The sequence below is a fragment of the Gymnodraco acuticeps genome, unplaced genomic scaffold (assembly GCF_902827175.1).
Source record: "Gymnodraco acuticeps unplaced genomic scaffold, fGymAcu1.1, whole genome shotgun sequence".
NCBI classification, from domain to species: domain Eukaryota; kingdom Metazoa; phylum Chordata; class Actinopteri; order Perciformes; family Bathydraconidae; genus Gymnodraco; species Gymnodraco acuticeps.
In genome coordinates, this window is record NW_022992090.1 from 1328468 (window position 1) to 1344631 (window position 16164).

At 40.3% G+C, this 16164-nt stretch overlaps 1 protein-coding gene across 3 annotated transcripts in view; it reads right to left on the reverse strand.

Annotated features, from left to right (window-relative positions):
• LOC117537447 (CUB and sushi domain-containing protein 3-like) overlaps positions 1–16164 on the reverse strand; it is a 268893-nt gene that overhangs the window by 133438 nt on the left and 119291 nt on the right. For all 3 annotated transcript variants that reach the window (XM_034202669.1, XM_034202670.1, XM_034202668.1), the window contains exons 24-31: positions 15029–15220; positions 12914–13040; positions 11628–11830; positions 10127–10318; positions 9016–9154; positions 7562–7749; positions 7057–7251; positions 3172–3288 (exon numbers count right to left, since the gene is read on the reverse strand). In XM_034202669.1, coding sequence (XP_034058560.1) covers positions 3172–3288; positions 7057–7251; positions 7562–7749; positions 9016–9154; positions 10127–10318; positions 11628–11830; positions 12914–13040; positions 15029–15220 — 1353 coding nt within the window. The remainder of the gene's footprint in view (positions 1–3171; positions 3289–7056; positions 7252–7561; positions 7750–9015; positions 9155–10126; positions 10319–11627; positions 11831–12913; positions 13041–15028; positions 15221–16164) is intronic.

Genomic DNA, 16164 nt, shown 5'->3' on the forward strand with positions numbered 1-16164 from the left:
CCACACAGCGGCGTGCGTTGACGCTTGCCGGCGGGCGTGTCTGACACTCGACCAACAACCAATCACATGAATCTCCCGCCCCAGACACACAAGCACGCGGTTTGATTGGCTAGAGCTTGTACTGGCCTATGATTAGATTGGCTGACGCCTCCATCGAGGCGTCAAAAGTTGAACATTGCTCAACTTTTGAAGCGAGCAACGCCAGCAACGCTCCACGTCGCTTCCCAAAATGCAGTTCGGCTAAAAGTGACGTCACCCCATTCAAAGTGAATGGGCAGAAGCGTTGGAAGCTTCAACGCACGCCGCTGTGTGGACGGGCCGTAAGGCAAAAAAGTTGCACACGAACCAGCGGCCTTGATGTAAACAAGAGTGAATTCCTGTGGGGCATTGTATGTCTATGTTTACAAGCAGTGCCCTAGGCAAAGGTTGTGTTAAATGAATAATTCATCGGTTTTAAAAAAGGAGGCGAGTTATTGTTTGAAACATGACTACAACCATTATTTCTAACAGAATAATTCAACAAGAAAGGGCAAGACAGATGCACATTGTACCTTAATGATGTCTGAATGGTGCAAACTGGAATAGGATATGCACAGCTCATAAGTATGAGTGCTGAGATACCAAAACATGATGGCTCACCAATGATTATAAAGCCTTTTTACTGCCTATGCTCTGTGTCGACTGCCAGATAAAAAATGTCTCATAATTGTTATGATCATCAACTGGAATTCAGCGCATACATGTCTATATGAACATGCATGGGAAGGGAAAGAGAATACAACTTGGTATCTAAATGTGTGTTATGGGGGACCAGCGAGTCCTATGCAAAAACATACATTTATTTGTATGATTGAGGGGATGCTTAGGGCAAAATTGAACTAAATTACACTGTGGCGCATTATGATGTTGTGGATGGATGTTTATTATGTGCATACATTATGTTAGTATAGTCAGCTGCAACATTTGGCATGGCAAAAGGCTGTCTAAAGGAACATGGAGACAGACACAGGGAGGTATGCACCCATCCAAAGGCTCTGTTCAATCAGTCAGACAGCACGACAGCTTGTGCAAAATACATTACATCAACACAAACTGTTAATATGATACCACTAAACTAAATACCTACCAACCTCCATAACATGTATAAACTTACACAACTCTTTCAGCAGACAACCTGAGAATCATAAACACTCAGCAGACGAAGAATCTTCAGATTTGATCAGTTTTCATGGTTGTTCCAAACCAAAGACCTACAACAATAAATACAAAGAACTACAACAACAAATAACTTCATAATATCCCCACCAAAATGTAGTTGTGATCTGCCTGCTAAAGTAATACATCTGAATACTGATCAGCCTTACAGGAGGTAAGCCCTTATACGGATAGCTGTTTGCCAGTCTGGCAGCCACAGCTCAAATGTGATGGCACTGATATTATCACATATACAAACAACAATAACTGAGAGCTCACAATTGATTCAACTTAAATGTAGAAAGACTAACCCAGTGTACCTCAGGCTAGGGGGGGGGGGGGGGGGGGGGGGGGGGCTAGTGACTTATCCGACCGGCCCACATTGTCCGACATCATTTCGCAGAATCATTTTAATATACACATCCTTGTACCTTTGCAGCAAGAAAAACATACATCCACATAATACTGAAAACCCCCCCTCCAAGGCCAGACCTGTTTAAAGCTCTTGTGCCATTGGGCCAGAGTCCTGAGTTTTCCCACTGACCTATACCAGTTTAACCAGGTTGACATAATGTCTCAAAGTCCTATAGCACGTTCATGTTGGGGACAGACTGGGACACACGTTTGGTTGTTTCCCCTAGGCGCTTAGAAATTTCAATTACCTGTATACCAGACGCTGAAATGTGATTTCTGCTATCACACTGTGTACAGGCTACACTCAGGTGCCAAGCTTCTAAGAGAATAGAGAATGTATCCAAGTTCATTTTAAACGGAGGTTAAAAACACACAAAAATGGACACTCCACATGCATTACTTGTCGGTACATTACTTTTCGGTAACTGAATGAAAATAAATTATGTTGCAATATATTGTACTGTATACACTGACTGTACTGTGTGTGTACCCTGACTATACTGTGTGCAAATACGCTCCATTTTGTCATTACAGAGCATTGTTTTTCACAACTCGAAGCCATGAGATGTTGGTGGAGCTGCATTGTCCGTTTTAGTTAGATGTTGTATTCAAGACGCATATTTATAGTGAAATGAAGGGCACATTGCTTTAGGAAATGTAGTATTCCTTTTGTATATCATAGTTGTTGTCCCAACAATTTCAATTTGCTCTATCCGGGCTGTGAAACCCAGTTGCTTTGTTGGTCTACTCATCAGAATACATTTCCCTCAAGTCACGCCACAGAAGTCTTGTTCATAATCAGAGAGACTTTTCAATAGCCTTCGTGCCTGCACTCCCTGGAATAAATTCACAGGCCCAGGTGGGAATGTTGCTTGGCGACTTGCACAGTCCATTAAGCTGTGCAGGGAGTTTGAGTAAAGGCTGCATTTAAATGCAATAGTTATTTAGAAAAAAAGCCTGGACTCCATGAGCAGTGGGAGATGGCAACAGAGGATGTAAACTGTTGAGCTGGATCACCACACAGGGGATTAATCTGTGTTCATAAGCACGGGGCTTTACGGAATCAAAACCTCAGGCCACGGTTTTTACAGCTCTTTATGGCAAACATGGAATATTGAGCAAAAGTACATCAAGGTTTTTCTTCAGATCTGCTTTATGTATGTCCAGTCTTGGATAAACCTTGGAATTTGCTTGTCCCATCTATTGCCCACAGCCATCGTCTGTTTGACCTTACGAACGGAGCATTTTGTTGTTGTCAGCACAATCATTTTTTAAACCTGATACTATTCTGCTTGAACGCCTCTTGCAAGCAAACACTGCAATTCTTTAGTTTGTGTTCAAAGTCATACTTTAGAGGGGAAACAGCCTACAGCAGTCACCCAACATTGTGTTGGTTTAGAATATACTCTGTCCTCATCTTTTACAAAAAGACAGACACCTTTCTCACTTAGCCACCTCCTTTCACTTCATTGTAAAATCCTTTCTGGAAACCGACACAACATAAGAAGCTGTTGAACAGACTTACATATCCCACTCTGTGAAAATAATGCTTTGAAAGCTTACCAAAGTCCCCTGGAACGTAGATGTCATAGACACAGCTTTGGCCTCTGGTGTAATTATGTGGGTAGTTTGGAGACAGCACAGTTCCTTCTGAACCTGTGAGGTGACCTCCGCAGGGGGCTGTCGGAACAGGAAGGGAAGATAGAGAGAAACAGTGTTACCAGATTACAATACCAGAAAATGTGTTGGAGCTGGAAAAATGCAGAGGTATGCAATTGATATCACAAGTGACTTGGAAAATGACTTTTGAACTTTTAGCTGCTGACAAATATAATGTTGACCAGCAAACCAATCGAATTTGACACGAGAGAAACTTTGGGGACATTTTCAAAAGGAAAGTGAATTGTAAAATGACAGAGAAGGAAGTCGGAGTTGTGTTTACAGGGATAAATCCTAAAAGAAAAACAACCTGCAAGGAAAAGTACTTTTTGCCTTCAAAATACATGAAAACACCATCAATCAACAAAATACAAAATCACAAAAGTTCCATACGCTTCGACTTTAATCAGCCCGTATCGCCCAGCAGCATGTTTTGAGAAAGTTGTGTTCAACTCCTCAGCTGAAACACGCTTTCCCTCAGAGGACTGTGCACATTCAAGTCCAGTTGCCCTTGCTATGACACTCTTGGACATGTATTTACAATCTTGATAAGAACTATAAAAACTCTATGTATAAAATTGGAATGTTCGAAAAGACTACTATTCATGTAATCATGCAGTAAAGAGGAACACAGTGCTTCTAACGCCAGAGGAAGGTATGAGGTTGCCATTCACAAGGGGGATCATACACATGTTAAAGAAAAAAACAACTATTAGCTTTAAACCAAAAGTCATACCCCTGCAAACTTCCTAAATTCCTAAATATAAGCTGTGTGATCTGCACCTGCGTCGCATCTGAGAGTCCTTTCTGGAGCTGTTAATGATGTACCTAATGTGCCAAGTGGTCCTTTAACGTAGTAGCCTCAGACCTGAAAGAGGGAGCCATTATGTGGGGGAGCCTCGACAGTAAACAAACACACACTCATTTGTCGCAGGGAGTCTGTCACCAGCTGCTCTGAAACCCCCGTGGGCCACACTATGCACATGTCACTGCTGTTTCATGGACCAGAGCAGGAGAAGATGAATAAAAGTGAAAAGAGGCGCTAATCTAGGATGATGGATCAGCAATTTATCCACATTTGGTTGTTGGAGTAATTAAACATACCGGTGTGTGATGACTGCAGTGAGACTCTGATTCATGCTCATTTGTCAGACAGAATGGGAGCCATAGTGTCGTGTTGGGTGAGGAATTTGAGAAAGCTGCTGTTCAGAAGGAGGTCACACTGTACTGTCAATCTGCAGCAGGTGAGAGCCGCACTACAGAATAGAAGGGATTCTCAAGATATGTTTTAATGGCCCCATTCTAGTAGGGGAGTGTAATGCAAAGGAGAAGTGGTTACACTGCAATTCCTTATAAAATACATTTTTTATTCTCAAAATGTCATGAATATGATGATTAAGATATTCAGGTTGCCATTTAAGCTGGTGGCTAATCCTACATTTTCAAGGACGAGGAATGCAGTGGTACTATTTACAACATGCTAGAATGTAGCTAACTAAATGTATCTGGTACTCAGGGAACAAAATACACAGTAAAACTATTAACATATTTATTATGGTGAAGTAATACATGTTACATAATATATATGTAATGTTACAGGTTTTCAACTAAATGCAGAGTTAGTTCTGAAAACACAGTCCACTGCACCCCTTTTTGCATCCACAGTGATAAGATAGCCTACTATCAGCCAATAATGTCAGCCTGAATCAGTTTTGTTATCCATGGTCTGAAATGTACATCTTTGAAAATAGACACTGTGAACTTTGTGAAGAAGACCCGCTCCTTATGTAGATATAAAGAGCTAATCTAAGCTCCTAAAAACAACGAGTCTTAGCTTTAGCTGAATACACATTATTAATGAAAACAAAGTAAATTGAATTTCCGCCAATAGGTCACCCAAAATTTCACACAGTGTGCCTTTAGAGTTAATTGTGTTTTTTGCTTCTTTGGGAAATACTCTCAACTTCAGTTAATTGCTAAATAATGTGAAGGCACAGCAGCTGACCATATGCTGGGGCAGCTGATGCCATTACATTTAGCCTCTGGTAAAGTAAAACTAGAGTGATGCTGGTGGACATTTTGGTAGCGCATGTAACCCTAGGGCTGTTCAGTAAAGTTACACAGGTGCCAACTGTAAAAGTAATGAATTGCTCCATGGAGTGAGAGCCCCTGTTCCCCACAGCTGAAAATGAATAGTAATTCCTCCTTGGCAGATCGCATACTTTGAGGAGTATTAAAAATGGTGTAATGCTACAAGATAGAGATTGGTCGTTATCTTTAAATGCCTCCCATCTTTTCTCACTTCTCCCCTTGACACTGGGTTCACAGAGATACGGAAAAGCTTAGGGGGTTGAGTTACACTGAAGATCTGGCTGTGAAATAATATAAACAGTTCATATTTGCTATAAGTTGTGTACTTTGTAACACATTGTGAAATTGTAAAACTATAAAATTCCAACAGAACACTTTATGAGGTTGCCTCAAATACTGTTTTGTTTCACCATAAGCTAATTCTGCAGACTTAGACTCTATAGAACCATCAAACATTGTGACTATTTTATATTTCCAGTAACAGAAAATAAAACATTGTGGTAAAGTATTTGATTTTACTTAATCACAAAAGGTTGACTAACTTCTTGCCAGTGCCTTGTATATCATGAATATATTTACATTGCTTTCGTTCACACTCCATTTCTTTCAAGCTAATTACACTGCTTAGAATCTAAGCAGTGTAAATTAGCTTTAAAGCCTTAGATTAACTGAAAGTTTAGTGTTTAAAGAGTTTTCTTCTCATGACGTCTGAATACTAGGGGTGTCATTTTAAGATTTTAAGGTCATGATTCAAATCCATTTTTTGTTTTTTGTAATTGTTATGATTGTTATGTTGACTATGAGTCTTGATTTTGAGAATTCATATCATTTAATATTTCTAAATTGTCATTAAAAGGATGCAGGGTATCAAGTGTTCTTATAACTTTGCAGAAGGATTTTGCACTTGTTGTTTCTTCCCTCATCTCCTACTTAGGCAATGACTGTGCCGTCTGGGAACGTGCATCTGCAGGCTTAAATTGTGCTGTGTCCTCTTTGAGCTTCAAGCTCTGATAAGCTATGTTTTGTCGCTTTCCTTTCGATCACACACACACACACACACACACACACACACACACACACACACACATCAACAGCACACACACACACACACACACACACACACACACACACACACTACACACAGCACCACGACACACACCACACACACACACACAACACACACACACACACACACACACAACACACACACACACACCACAACACACACACACACACACACACAACACACACACACACACACACACACATAACACACACACACACCCACACACCAACCACCACACCACACACACACACACAACACACAAGTCTATAATGTTTTATTACACATAATTTTTTTTTTGTTCAGTCTACACATAATGAAGGGACTCCTGCCTTCATATAATGAATGTTTGTAATGACAACACCAGGCTTGAACATAGTGTGTCTTCTAAATGTTAATTTTTAATTTATTCATATTTAAAATGAACAATAAATGATCTACATCATACAAAAATGATTCTCTCCTTTAAGTCTAGCTTTTTGTGATGGACATGTACAGTACAGACCACACATAACATCATTTGACACAGCAGAGTCCCAGTTTCATCACAGAGTAATCAAATATTGACAGCTGCAGTGCAAGCTCTCGGACTACTCAGGCTTTCTGTTAATCTAGAAGTGTTGCCTCTCACTCACCTTGGCAGCTCGGTTTGGCTCTGTCCCACTCTGGTCTCTTGCTGTTGCCCATGACACAAGTCAGAGTGGAGTAGCCCTGTAGCAGGTAGCCAGCCTCACAATGAAATGTCACCATAGATCCCAGCTTGTAGTCAGTACCCATTCGAGAGCCGTTCATCACATTCCCTGGATCAAAACATGCCTCCCGCAGTTTTGCTGCCAATCAAAAGAACAAAGCTTTTAGAGCAGTCAGAAGTGTTTAAAATGAGTGGGGTTTGTAATACGTAGGTTTAAATAGTTATTCAGGCTGCAAGTATGTATTTAATGTAACACTACCTAACCTGTTAAAGCGGTGGAAATAGATACAGGCTATTTTCACAGCTTGCATTACCATTAGAAAGAGAAGGTGTGTCAAGCAGCAAACTTTAAACACGTAATGTTTACGTTTCATGTATATACGTTTGCATCTAAAAATCCCTTGCTTTAATATGAACACATTCTGTTTAAAAAAAACGTAAAGGTCTACCTTTGTATTCCAAATAAAAGCCGGTGTAGCTCACAGAGCCATCGCTGCGAAATGCCAGGTACATGAAGTTGGAAGTGCTCTCAATCTTCTCAGGAAGTTTACTGTCTTGGAAACTGCCAATCAGATGAGCGCTGCTGTCTGGCCCATCATAGATATACAGGAAATCATAGTTGGGCTCAATACTGAAACTGTTACAAATGAAAGAAACACATAAATTAGATAAAACTGTTATTATTTTGCCCAATCTTAACCACCAGATTGTATGCATTAGGGCTGCAAAATGAGTGTGCACCTCAGTGCTAGGAGTGAGTCATGCCAAGCCATTTGTTTTGCATCTCAAGACAAAGAGATAAAAAAAGATCTCCCCCAAGAGGTGAGAAGAGATTAAATTGTTGTGACAGAGCGCTGGCACAACATCTTCCCAGACGGCAGTGGCAATGCTGTGTGAAAAGATCGTTTCATATTGTAACGCCGTATATCAAATCAGATGCCGCAGTGAGAGAGAGCGGCGCATTTGTTTTCAAAATAATGAGCATGGTTTATGACAAAAATGTAAATAGCTTGGAGATAATTGCATTTGAGTTGGATCAAGGCAACTTCAATTTAAAATCATAACTCCATCCTTTCATTTGGCATTCCCATGGGAGAAAGCAGCATTGTGCTAACTATTAGATGCTTGTTTTGAAGGACAAAGTTGAAAAAGAAACATGGTGAGAAAAAGGGACAGTGCAGATAGAGGCAATGTACGCTGCTTCTCCAGCTCTTCATAAAAACGACTAGAAAAAAAACAGTCAAGAGCAACAGGGTCCATGAAAAGTGCCCTCAGGCCCATCCGTAAGTTTGCTCTGCCAGTATTGCTACTACATATTTAGATTGCAATTAATCATGTAAGGCTTATGGTCTTAGTGTGATTCAGTCTAGGAAATGAGATGCACTCTTATCACACCTGCAATACAGTGTATACCGTTTTTTAGAAATCTTGTTTCACCACATTTCAGCAAAGTGGCAGGATAGCTGCCTTCTAGATACCGTATCTGTAGAGGCACTTCTGCTCCCCCCCTATCTCCCAACACACCTGGACTCCAGCTCAGATCCTCTGCTTTAACACACATGGCCAACTTTGCTCAATACCATGATGTTATAGCTGGTTCCACTGCAGAAAACAGGCAATTCCAAGTCTAAGTTACTGGACCATGTGCATGTACCTAAAGGCCATCATTTTTCTTTCCAATTAAATGAACTTGCGTGATCCACACGTGCGAGGAATGTATCAAACACCTTTGCTCTAAAGAATAAATAAAGCAACTGTGACAAAATATGTCTGTTTTTCCACACATCATCTGGATATTAAGACATCGAGTTTCACCATCATTTCATTTAATGTTGTTGTTCCAATATGTTTTGACTCAAGCAACTAAAGAATGTAAAATTGCATTTGAAGCAGCTCAACTTACCTGATGAAAGCCAAGGAAATGACATAGTCAGAGTGCACAGCAATAAGCCAGTCACAGTCTTTGCTGTGTGGGTAGGGGTTTGGGTAGTTTGGAGAGAGGATGAATCCTGAAGATCCAGTCACATTTCCACCACAAGGAGCTTGAGAGAAGAAAAAGGAAGAAGCAATGGATGAGGCAGAGGCACACAGTGGTCAAAAAGTGTCCTTGACCTGCTGCAAACATCTTTTGTTGAGCTTGATTATTGCTCCTTCCTACATCATCTTACTAAATGTTTCCTATGTGACTCTCAGATCTCCTTGGGACTGACACAGATATGAAACTAACAAGATATTAAGACAACTTAATTAAATAGTGTGAATTGACATTTATGCTCTATGATTTAGTTGGCTGGATTATATTTATATGATTAAAAATGACATTTTGAGTGCCTCTGCATGTCAGAGGACACTCTAAACCTTAAATCCCCACAGAAGGCTTTTCTTGTCATTCTTTGAGTTTGATGAATCAACTGCCAGCTTACTATGAAGAACTTTTAGTAACATGATGAGTGTATTGCTCTTAAGCTCCAAAAGGAAAGCTGACATTTAAATCATGTTTTCACTCATAGAGACTGGTCATGTAATCTTGTAATTGCAAAGCGAGACAAATACCTAGGCCTTTTATGGCCAGGAAACAAAACCTCAGACGCGTTGGCAGCGACATCCAAGTTTCTTTAGACCTACTTGGTGTAATTATTTCGAATTGCATTGTTAAGTAATTAGCTGTTAAGCTCTAATAAGACATTGTTCTCGGGAACAATAGCGGAGAATACTCAGTCTTTGAAAGGCTAGTGAAGTGGATTTGTCCACATAAGACTTGGCACCAACTCAACTCTGAAGAGTTTTGTTTATCCTGCCCATATTCTTCAGACATCAGTGAGAGAGAATTAGTTTCTGCTACAGACACTAAATCGAAAACTCCCCTGCTCACTATTCCTCTTAATATCTTTATTTTGTAACTCTGATCCCGCAAACTTCCCTCCTTCTCTCCCCCTCTCCTTCCATCCATGTACCTCTCAGTCTCCCCCGTACTTCTCCCCCTCTCTAACTCAAACCATGTCGCCCTCTCTCACCGATGCAGCTTGGAGGGCTGGGTTGCCAGTAGTATCTATTTTCCACTTGGATGCAGGTGATTCTGCTCTCCCCCTGCAATTCATATCCCGGATCACAAGAGAAGGTCACCAAGTCACCAGGCTCCCGCCCTTCCCCATTGCGACTACCATTCATGGGAATACCTGGATCTCTGCAAGCTGTCGCGAGCGAACCTGAGGGGCAAACACACACACAAGTGCACATGAGCATGCAGAGCGCAGGGGATCAATGATTTCATGAGTGAACATGCATGCACACACAAACAAGGAGTTTCATATCCCACAGTAGACAGCTGTCAAGCTGAAACTGTGGTTTGAACACTGATATCAGTCAGAATCCTGCTGTGATCACCTAATCTGTTTCTAAAGCACAGCTGTGGAGCCCAGAGGTACAGGCATGATCTGGTCAAATCTGATGGATTCTTCAAATGCTCCCATCTAGACAGACGTTATTAAGAGACTTAACACAATTAAGTATATTGAAGTTTGGTGTTGTAAGTAAAACATGATGAAAAAAAAAAGATCAAAGTATTAAAAGGAAATGGTTATCATATTGTGTACATTGTATATGTGTGATCATTATAAGACATCACACTGTATTTTATTATCTAATCTGAAAATGTAGGAGCAAAAACGAGTCAATACGTTTAACAACTTTGATAGAAGGGATCATAATAGTTTAACTTATAATTATAAAGATACACTTGACCTAATTTCTACATAGACAATTAATGTTTGTGTAACCATCTTCGGATTGATGGCATAACGTAATTCAACTTAAAAAACAAGGCTTATTTTCTGTAGAAATCGTACTGCAAATTGCTATTAAACTGAAAATACTTCCAATCCTAAAGAACATCATACCATCCACAAGAAACAGTCACTCATTGCAGAAGGTCTGCAGAAATTCACTTAACAAAACCAGATTACCACCAGCCGTGGGCAATCCAGGAATGTAAGTGCTGTATGCATCTTCAGAATCGATTCTCACTTAAAACACGTGCAGAGTCCCAATGTAATTGATTTCAACATTATGCTTCCGTGCCGGTTTACTAGAGTAATGAATACAATTAATACCACTCAAACATAGAACTGCTGTACTTATTTACTTGGTTGGGAAACTATTCATCAGCAGAAAATGAGTGCTTGAGTAGGCTAACAGCAGGGAACTGTAGAATACCTGGGACTCACTGCTCATCAAAGCATGGTTAAAGGTTACATCAAATTCAAAGAGTTCCACAGGGCATGAGGAAATGTTCAAATTAAAAGCTTCAGTTTGAGAATTTCATTATTTTGGAGACATTGAAACCAACTTTGTATTAACTCCTTACGAGCTAGGCATACTCTGTGGAATATACACTTAATGTCTGTACAAATAGAGATACTACGCTTTATACGGAGATATCATTACATTTCCAAAAACTTTAACTCCTCAAAGAGACTCTTACTATGAGCAAACAACAAAACAACAGGAAATACTTACTGGAGAAGTCGATGGCAAAGCCAGACTTGGTTATATAAAAGTCAGTCTCAAACTGTATGGTGACGATGTTGAGAGTGGAGTGGATGCCCTCAGGCAGCAGCGAGCCGCTAACCTCCCTCAGAGACATCTCGTTCTCAGGAGGCCCATCCCACACCTTCAGGATGTCGTGGGACGCCTCTGTGTCGAACGCAAGGAACTGGAGACTGCGAAAGACACAAGAGATTGTTAGCTTAGGCTTTTAATTAATTCAGTCAGTTAAAGTTTTAAAAATATGATCAGACTGAGACGAATTAAGCTTATATGACACTATATTCACTCAGGGAATAATGTGATGTGCATTTTGAAAACAAGTTTTCTAAAGAAGGCAAGTAAAATGAGTGCTGAACTTAAATTGAGTTAAAAGGAGGGATCTAACTATTAACTGTGTCCCCTGCTTTCGGTTATTTCAGTTGAGATTTGGTATCATCAATCAGTTTCTGCCAAAGTTAGAAATATGATAGCACAGATCTCATCAAGAGATAGCCTGAAGCAGGTCTTGTGACAAAGAATGTGTGGCTGACTTTATGAAATCATACCATGTTTACTTCGACCTCTAAGTCCCGATGGGTTTTATTTCACAGTAATACTACGTAGGAGCTCTCAACCAAAAAAAAAATGCTTCCATGTCCTTGGAAAATGCCTCTGGGTGCTGTCACAGCGTCTACAAAGTTCCTCTCCCAATCATTGTTAATGGAGCTGCTGCAGGCTGTTTCTCTTGATGACACCTTGCTTTAGAGGAGACTTGTTCATGTTTAAAATCTTAACTGAACTTTGTAACGTCTCGTGAAAACCTTTAAGCTATTGTGGTCTTTGAAATTCAGGTCAAGTAAGGATGACCTCAGATAATGTTAGATGTATTCAAATCAACTTACATCTGTTTACTTTTAGGCAATTACTTTGTGAATAAATTGCATGAACCATGTAAACGTCAATCAGATTCCCTTCAGTTTTATTATACAAATCCATTTAATCTCATCCAATATACAGTATATAACTCCTTTTAGTAGACTAATAACTTAAGGCCCAATTATATTATTTTGATAAGAAATGACACAAAATACAATTTGCATATTTTGATAAATGATTGCAAATTGTAATTTAAATATTGAACATATAAGGTTTTTCTAGGAAGTTTTGAATACATCAGTTATAGAGAGCTAATAGCAAACACATTTCTTATACAAAAGATACAGTACAGTTTATGCAATATATGAATATACAATAATGTTATTAGCACCGTGAGTTACCTGACAATGTTGCCAGAGTTGACCTCAATGGTCCAGGTGCACCTCAGGTTGTTGTCGTAGGGGAAGGGATACCCAGGAGACAGGATTCGCCCGGTAGACTCACCTTTGAAACTCCCACCACACTCCGCTGCATGCACACATAAAATACATAAACTCAACCATGAGAAAATGGAGATGCATATACACAAAAAAAGAGCTTAAACCGCTTGTTGAAATACAGAAAAACTGCTGTCAAGGTCTTAGCTCACTGCAGCTCAGAGTCTACAATGAGGACTAATGAGCAACAGTTAAGCTCTGCTGAAAATGATTTCCTTTTACTAACAGGTAATGTGACTTTACAGACTTCCTGTCATGAAAGAGAAAGTCACAGATGCAAAACAAAACTTGTTTTGTCTGTAAGTATGCCTCCTAATGATGCCATTAATTTACTTTAAAAATAATGTGTCCGAAGAATATTCAGGCTGGGTCTTGCATGGCAGGAAGGACACTGCTACAAATGACTGATGGAATTTTTGTAAATCATCCAATCTATGTTGTCTCTCCCCTGGTTATCTTCTTGCTATCTATGATACAGAACAAACTGCTCTTAATTAATAGGAACATTGCATTAGATTGCCACAGTGGTAGGCTATCATCAGGATCCTAACAGCAGGACAATGTAAAAGCCCTGGACAGGAGCCAGAAAGTAACCCTGGAGAAATGGTTGGGAATCCCATTTTACATTCAGCTCACAGATGTAAAGCTCACTATTAATATTGACCATTCAGTTATCCAGCACTATTTAACAGTTAATCAGTAGACTGGTTTACTTTTTTGTGATGTTATTGAACATGCCACAATGCCAGAGCTAAGACATTTTTACCCATAAAGGAATAAATACATGTTTCATTGAAAAAGGCGGAAGGACAGAGGCACATTTAAAATGCAATTCCGCACACGTCCGGAATTTATAAATCATTTTGTACCTTAATCCATCACTGCTAGACATCAAGAAACAGACACTGCCTCACAACACCTTCCAGGCTCTAGCAGCGTGCAGGTAATAGCTTCATAGTTTCTCTGTCTCACTGTCTCAGCACGTTGTCAATATGAAAGTACAGCCAAGAATGTACATCATGTCCAGAACAAATCTGATACGAATTTTCTGATAATTATGCCTCTGTGCTGGAGAAATGCTCATCAATGACAATCGTAAAAAATTCAATAGTGATTCAGATTGTTCTTAATTACTCTATACAGCCATTTCAGCATCAAGAACATACAGAGAGAGATCAATGATTTGTATTAAAGGTCCCATGTCATGCTTTTCTGGTTATTACCCGTGCCCTTGTGTGTTATGAAGGTTTTTCTGCATGTAAACGGTCTGCAGAGTCACAAACCCTCAAAGTGCACCCTGTAGCGAGTACAACTGCGTTTGGGGGTGCGGGGGGTGCCAGTGGAGCCTCGCAGATGGGGGTGCTGCAGCCCCTCAGCACCCCCCCCCCCCTTTCCCGCGTCCATACGCGATGTCTCGCAGACTCCACGCAGCAAGCAGGAACCCAGCTCACACTGTCCGCTCCTCGCAGCAGCGAGCCACGCAACGTCCCGCCAACACGGCACCCAGACCCCACGCAGCATTCTCATCTGTTTGTCATTACTGGTGTCATTTTCTGGTTGCTAACGCCATTGTAACACATAAACACTGATGTACAGTGGGCTCACAGGGAGGGGGGGAGGGGGCAGGAGCTCCAACAAGCCGTTTAGTTAGAGAGTGAATACACATACTCTACAGAGATGCTGTATGAGAAACCAATGTGAGTTTGGAAAATTGCACAATGTAAATATATTCTAGTATACCTCAACAATGGAATTATGATCAGTAGAAATGGCCAAGACATGGGACCTTTCAGAACATCAGATGTGTTTATAATCTCTAACAAAAACACAAGCAGTGTGTTTTCTTTCAATTCAGTCCATTAAGTAGAACCCACATAGGGATACATCCTTAAAATCAACACCTACAGTAGATGACCAATGTTGACAGTGTGCCTGGCCTGAATAATAATGTAACTACTACAGTAGGAGAGAAAAAAAGAGAATTGAATGGTCAAAGACTGCTTAGACAGAAAGGATTACCTATACAAGACGGCAGGAGGTTGTCCCATGCCCTTCTATTCCCAGTCATGCACTTGAGTATGCCACTGCCGTGCAGGGTGTAACCTTGGTCACACCCGAATGTGATAGCACTTCCAGCAAAGTGACCCTGGTCAGTGACTTTGAAGCCAAACTGCGGCACACCTGGATCATCGCAGTGGGAGAGCTCAAAGCCTGGATAAGAAACATTGAGAGGCACAAGAGAAGGTCATAAGGCAGGATAACAATATGAGTTCTGGCAAGCCATTTTGTGAACCAGTGCCAAATTCCTTTTTATCTAGAGAATGGGGTTGTCTTGCTTGTTAACAGAAAGCTGGTCATGTTTAAAATATTTGGTGAACATCTCTCGATAACCTAAAAAAAAGAGAAGAAAATGATTAAACATAGAATCAATTTCCAGTTGTGGGTTAGTCTTACATTGTTATTATATTACGTAGCAGTAAAAGATTCCATTTGGAAAATAGCACAAGTAAATGTTCACAATCAAATGTTTGATTGAATGCCGGCAGTTACAATTGAGAAACAGCCCATCAATTCGTAACACTTGTACAAAATAAATGAAATGTACAAGTCACAAACAAGACAAGGTGTTGCAATAACTCTTAAGATGGCCATGTTTGAACTCTACCACGTTATATGTATTCCTCTCTTCCAGATACTAAATGCAAGTGTTCTGATATGCAGCAACAGTGTCCGCACATAAACCCAGCAGGGCTGATTTACGGCCTCTTCTCACAGCGAGGTCCATGCCCATGCCAGATGTTATGGCAGCATTACAAGTGTCATGCCCAGTATAAATCTCCTGCAGTTACTGCTCACATTTAGAAAATTACCTCTGCACTTCTGGTGGAAGAGTCCTGAAAACATGATCAGGTTTCATGTTGAGACTAGATTTAAGTTGCCCACCTTCTCCTTGCCCTATTGCTTTTCTCACATCACTCAGACCTCTCCACATTTCAAAGGGCTATTCATTCTGGATGAAAAGACCAAGTGAAGACTTCACTTTGAGGTGGATAAAGTGTTTGTATGCTGCCTTTACCTTGTGCACGTCTCTGGAAACAAATCTGAAATGATATCTAATTATGTGCTATTTAATTATGGCTAATTTTGTAACTCAA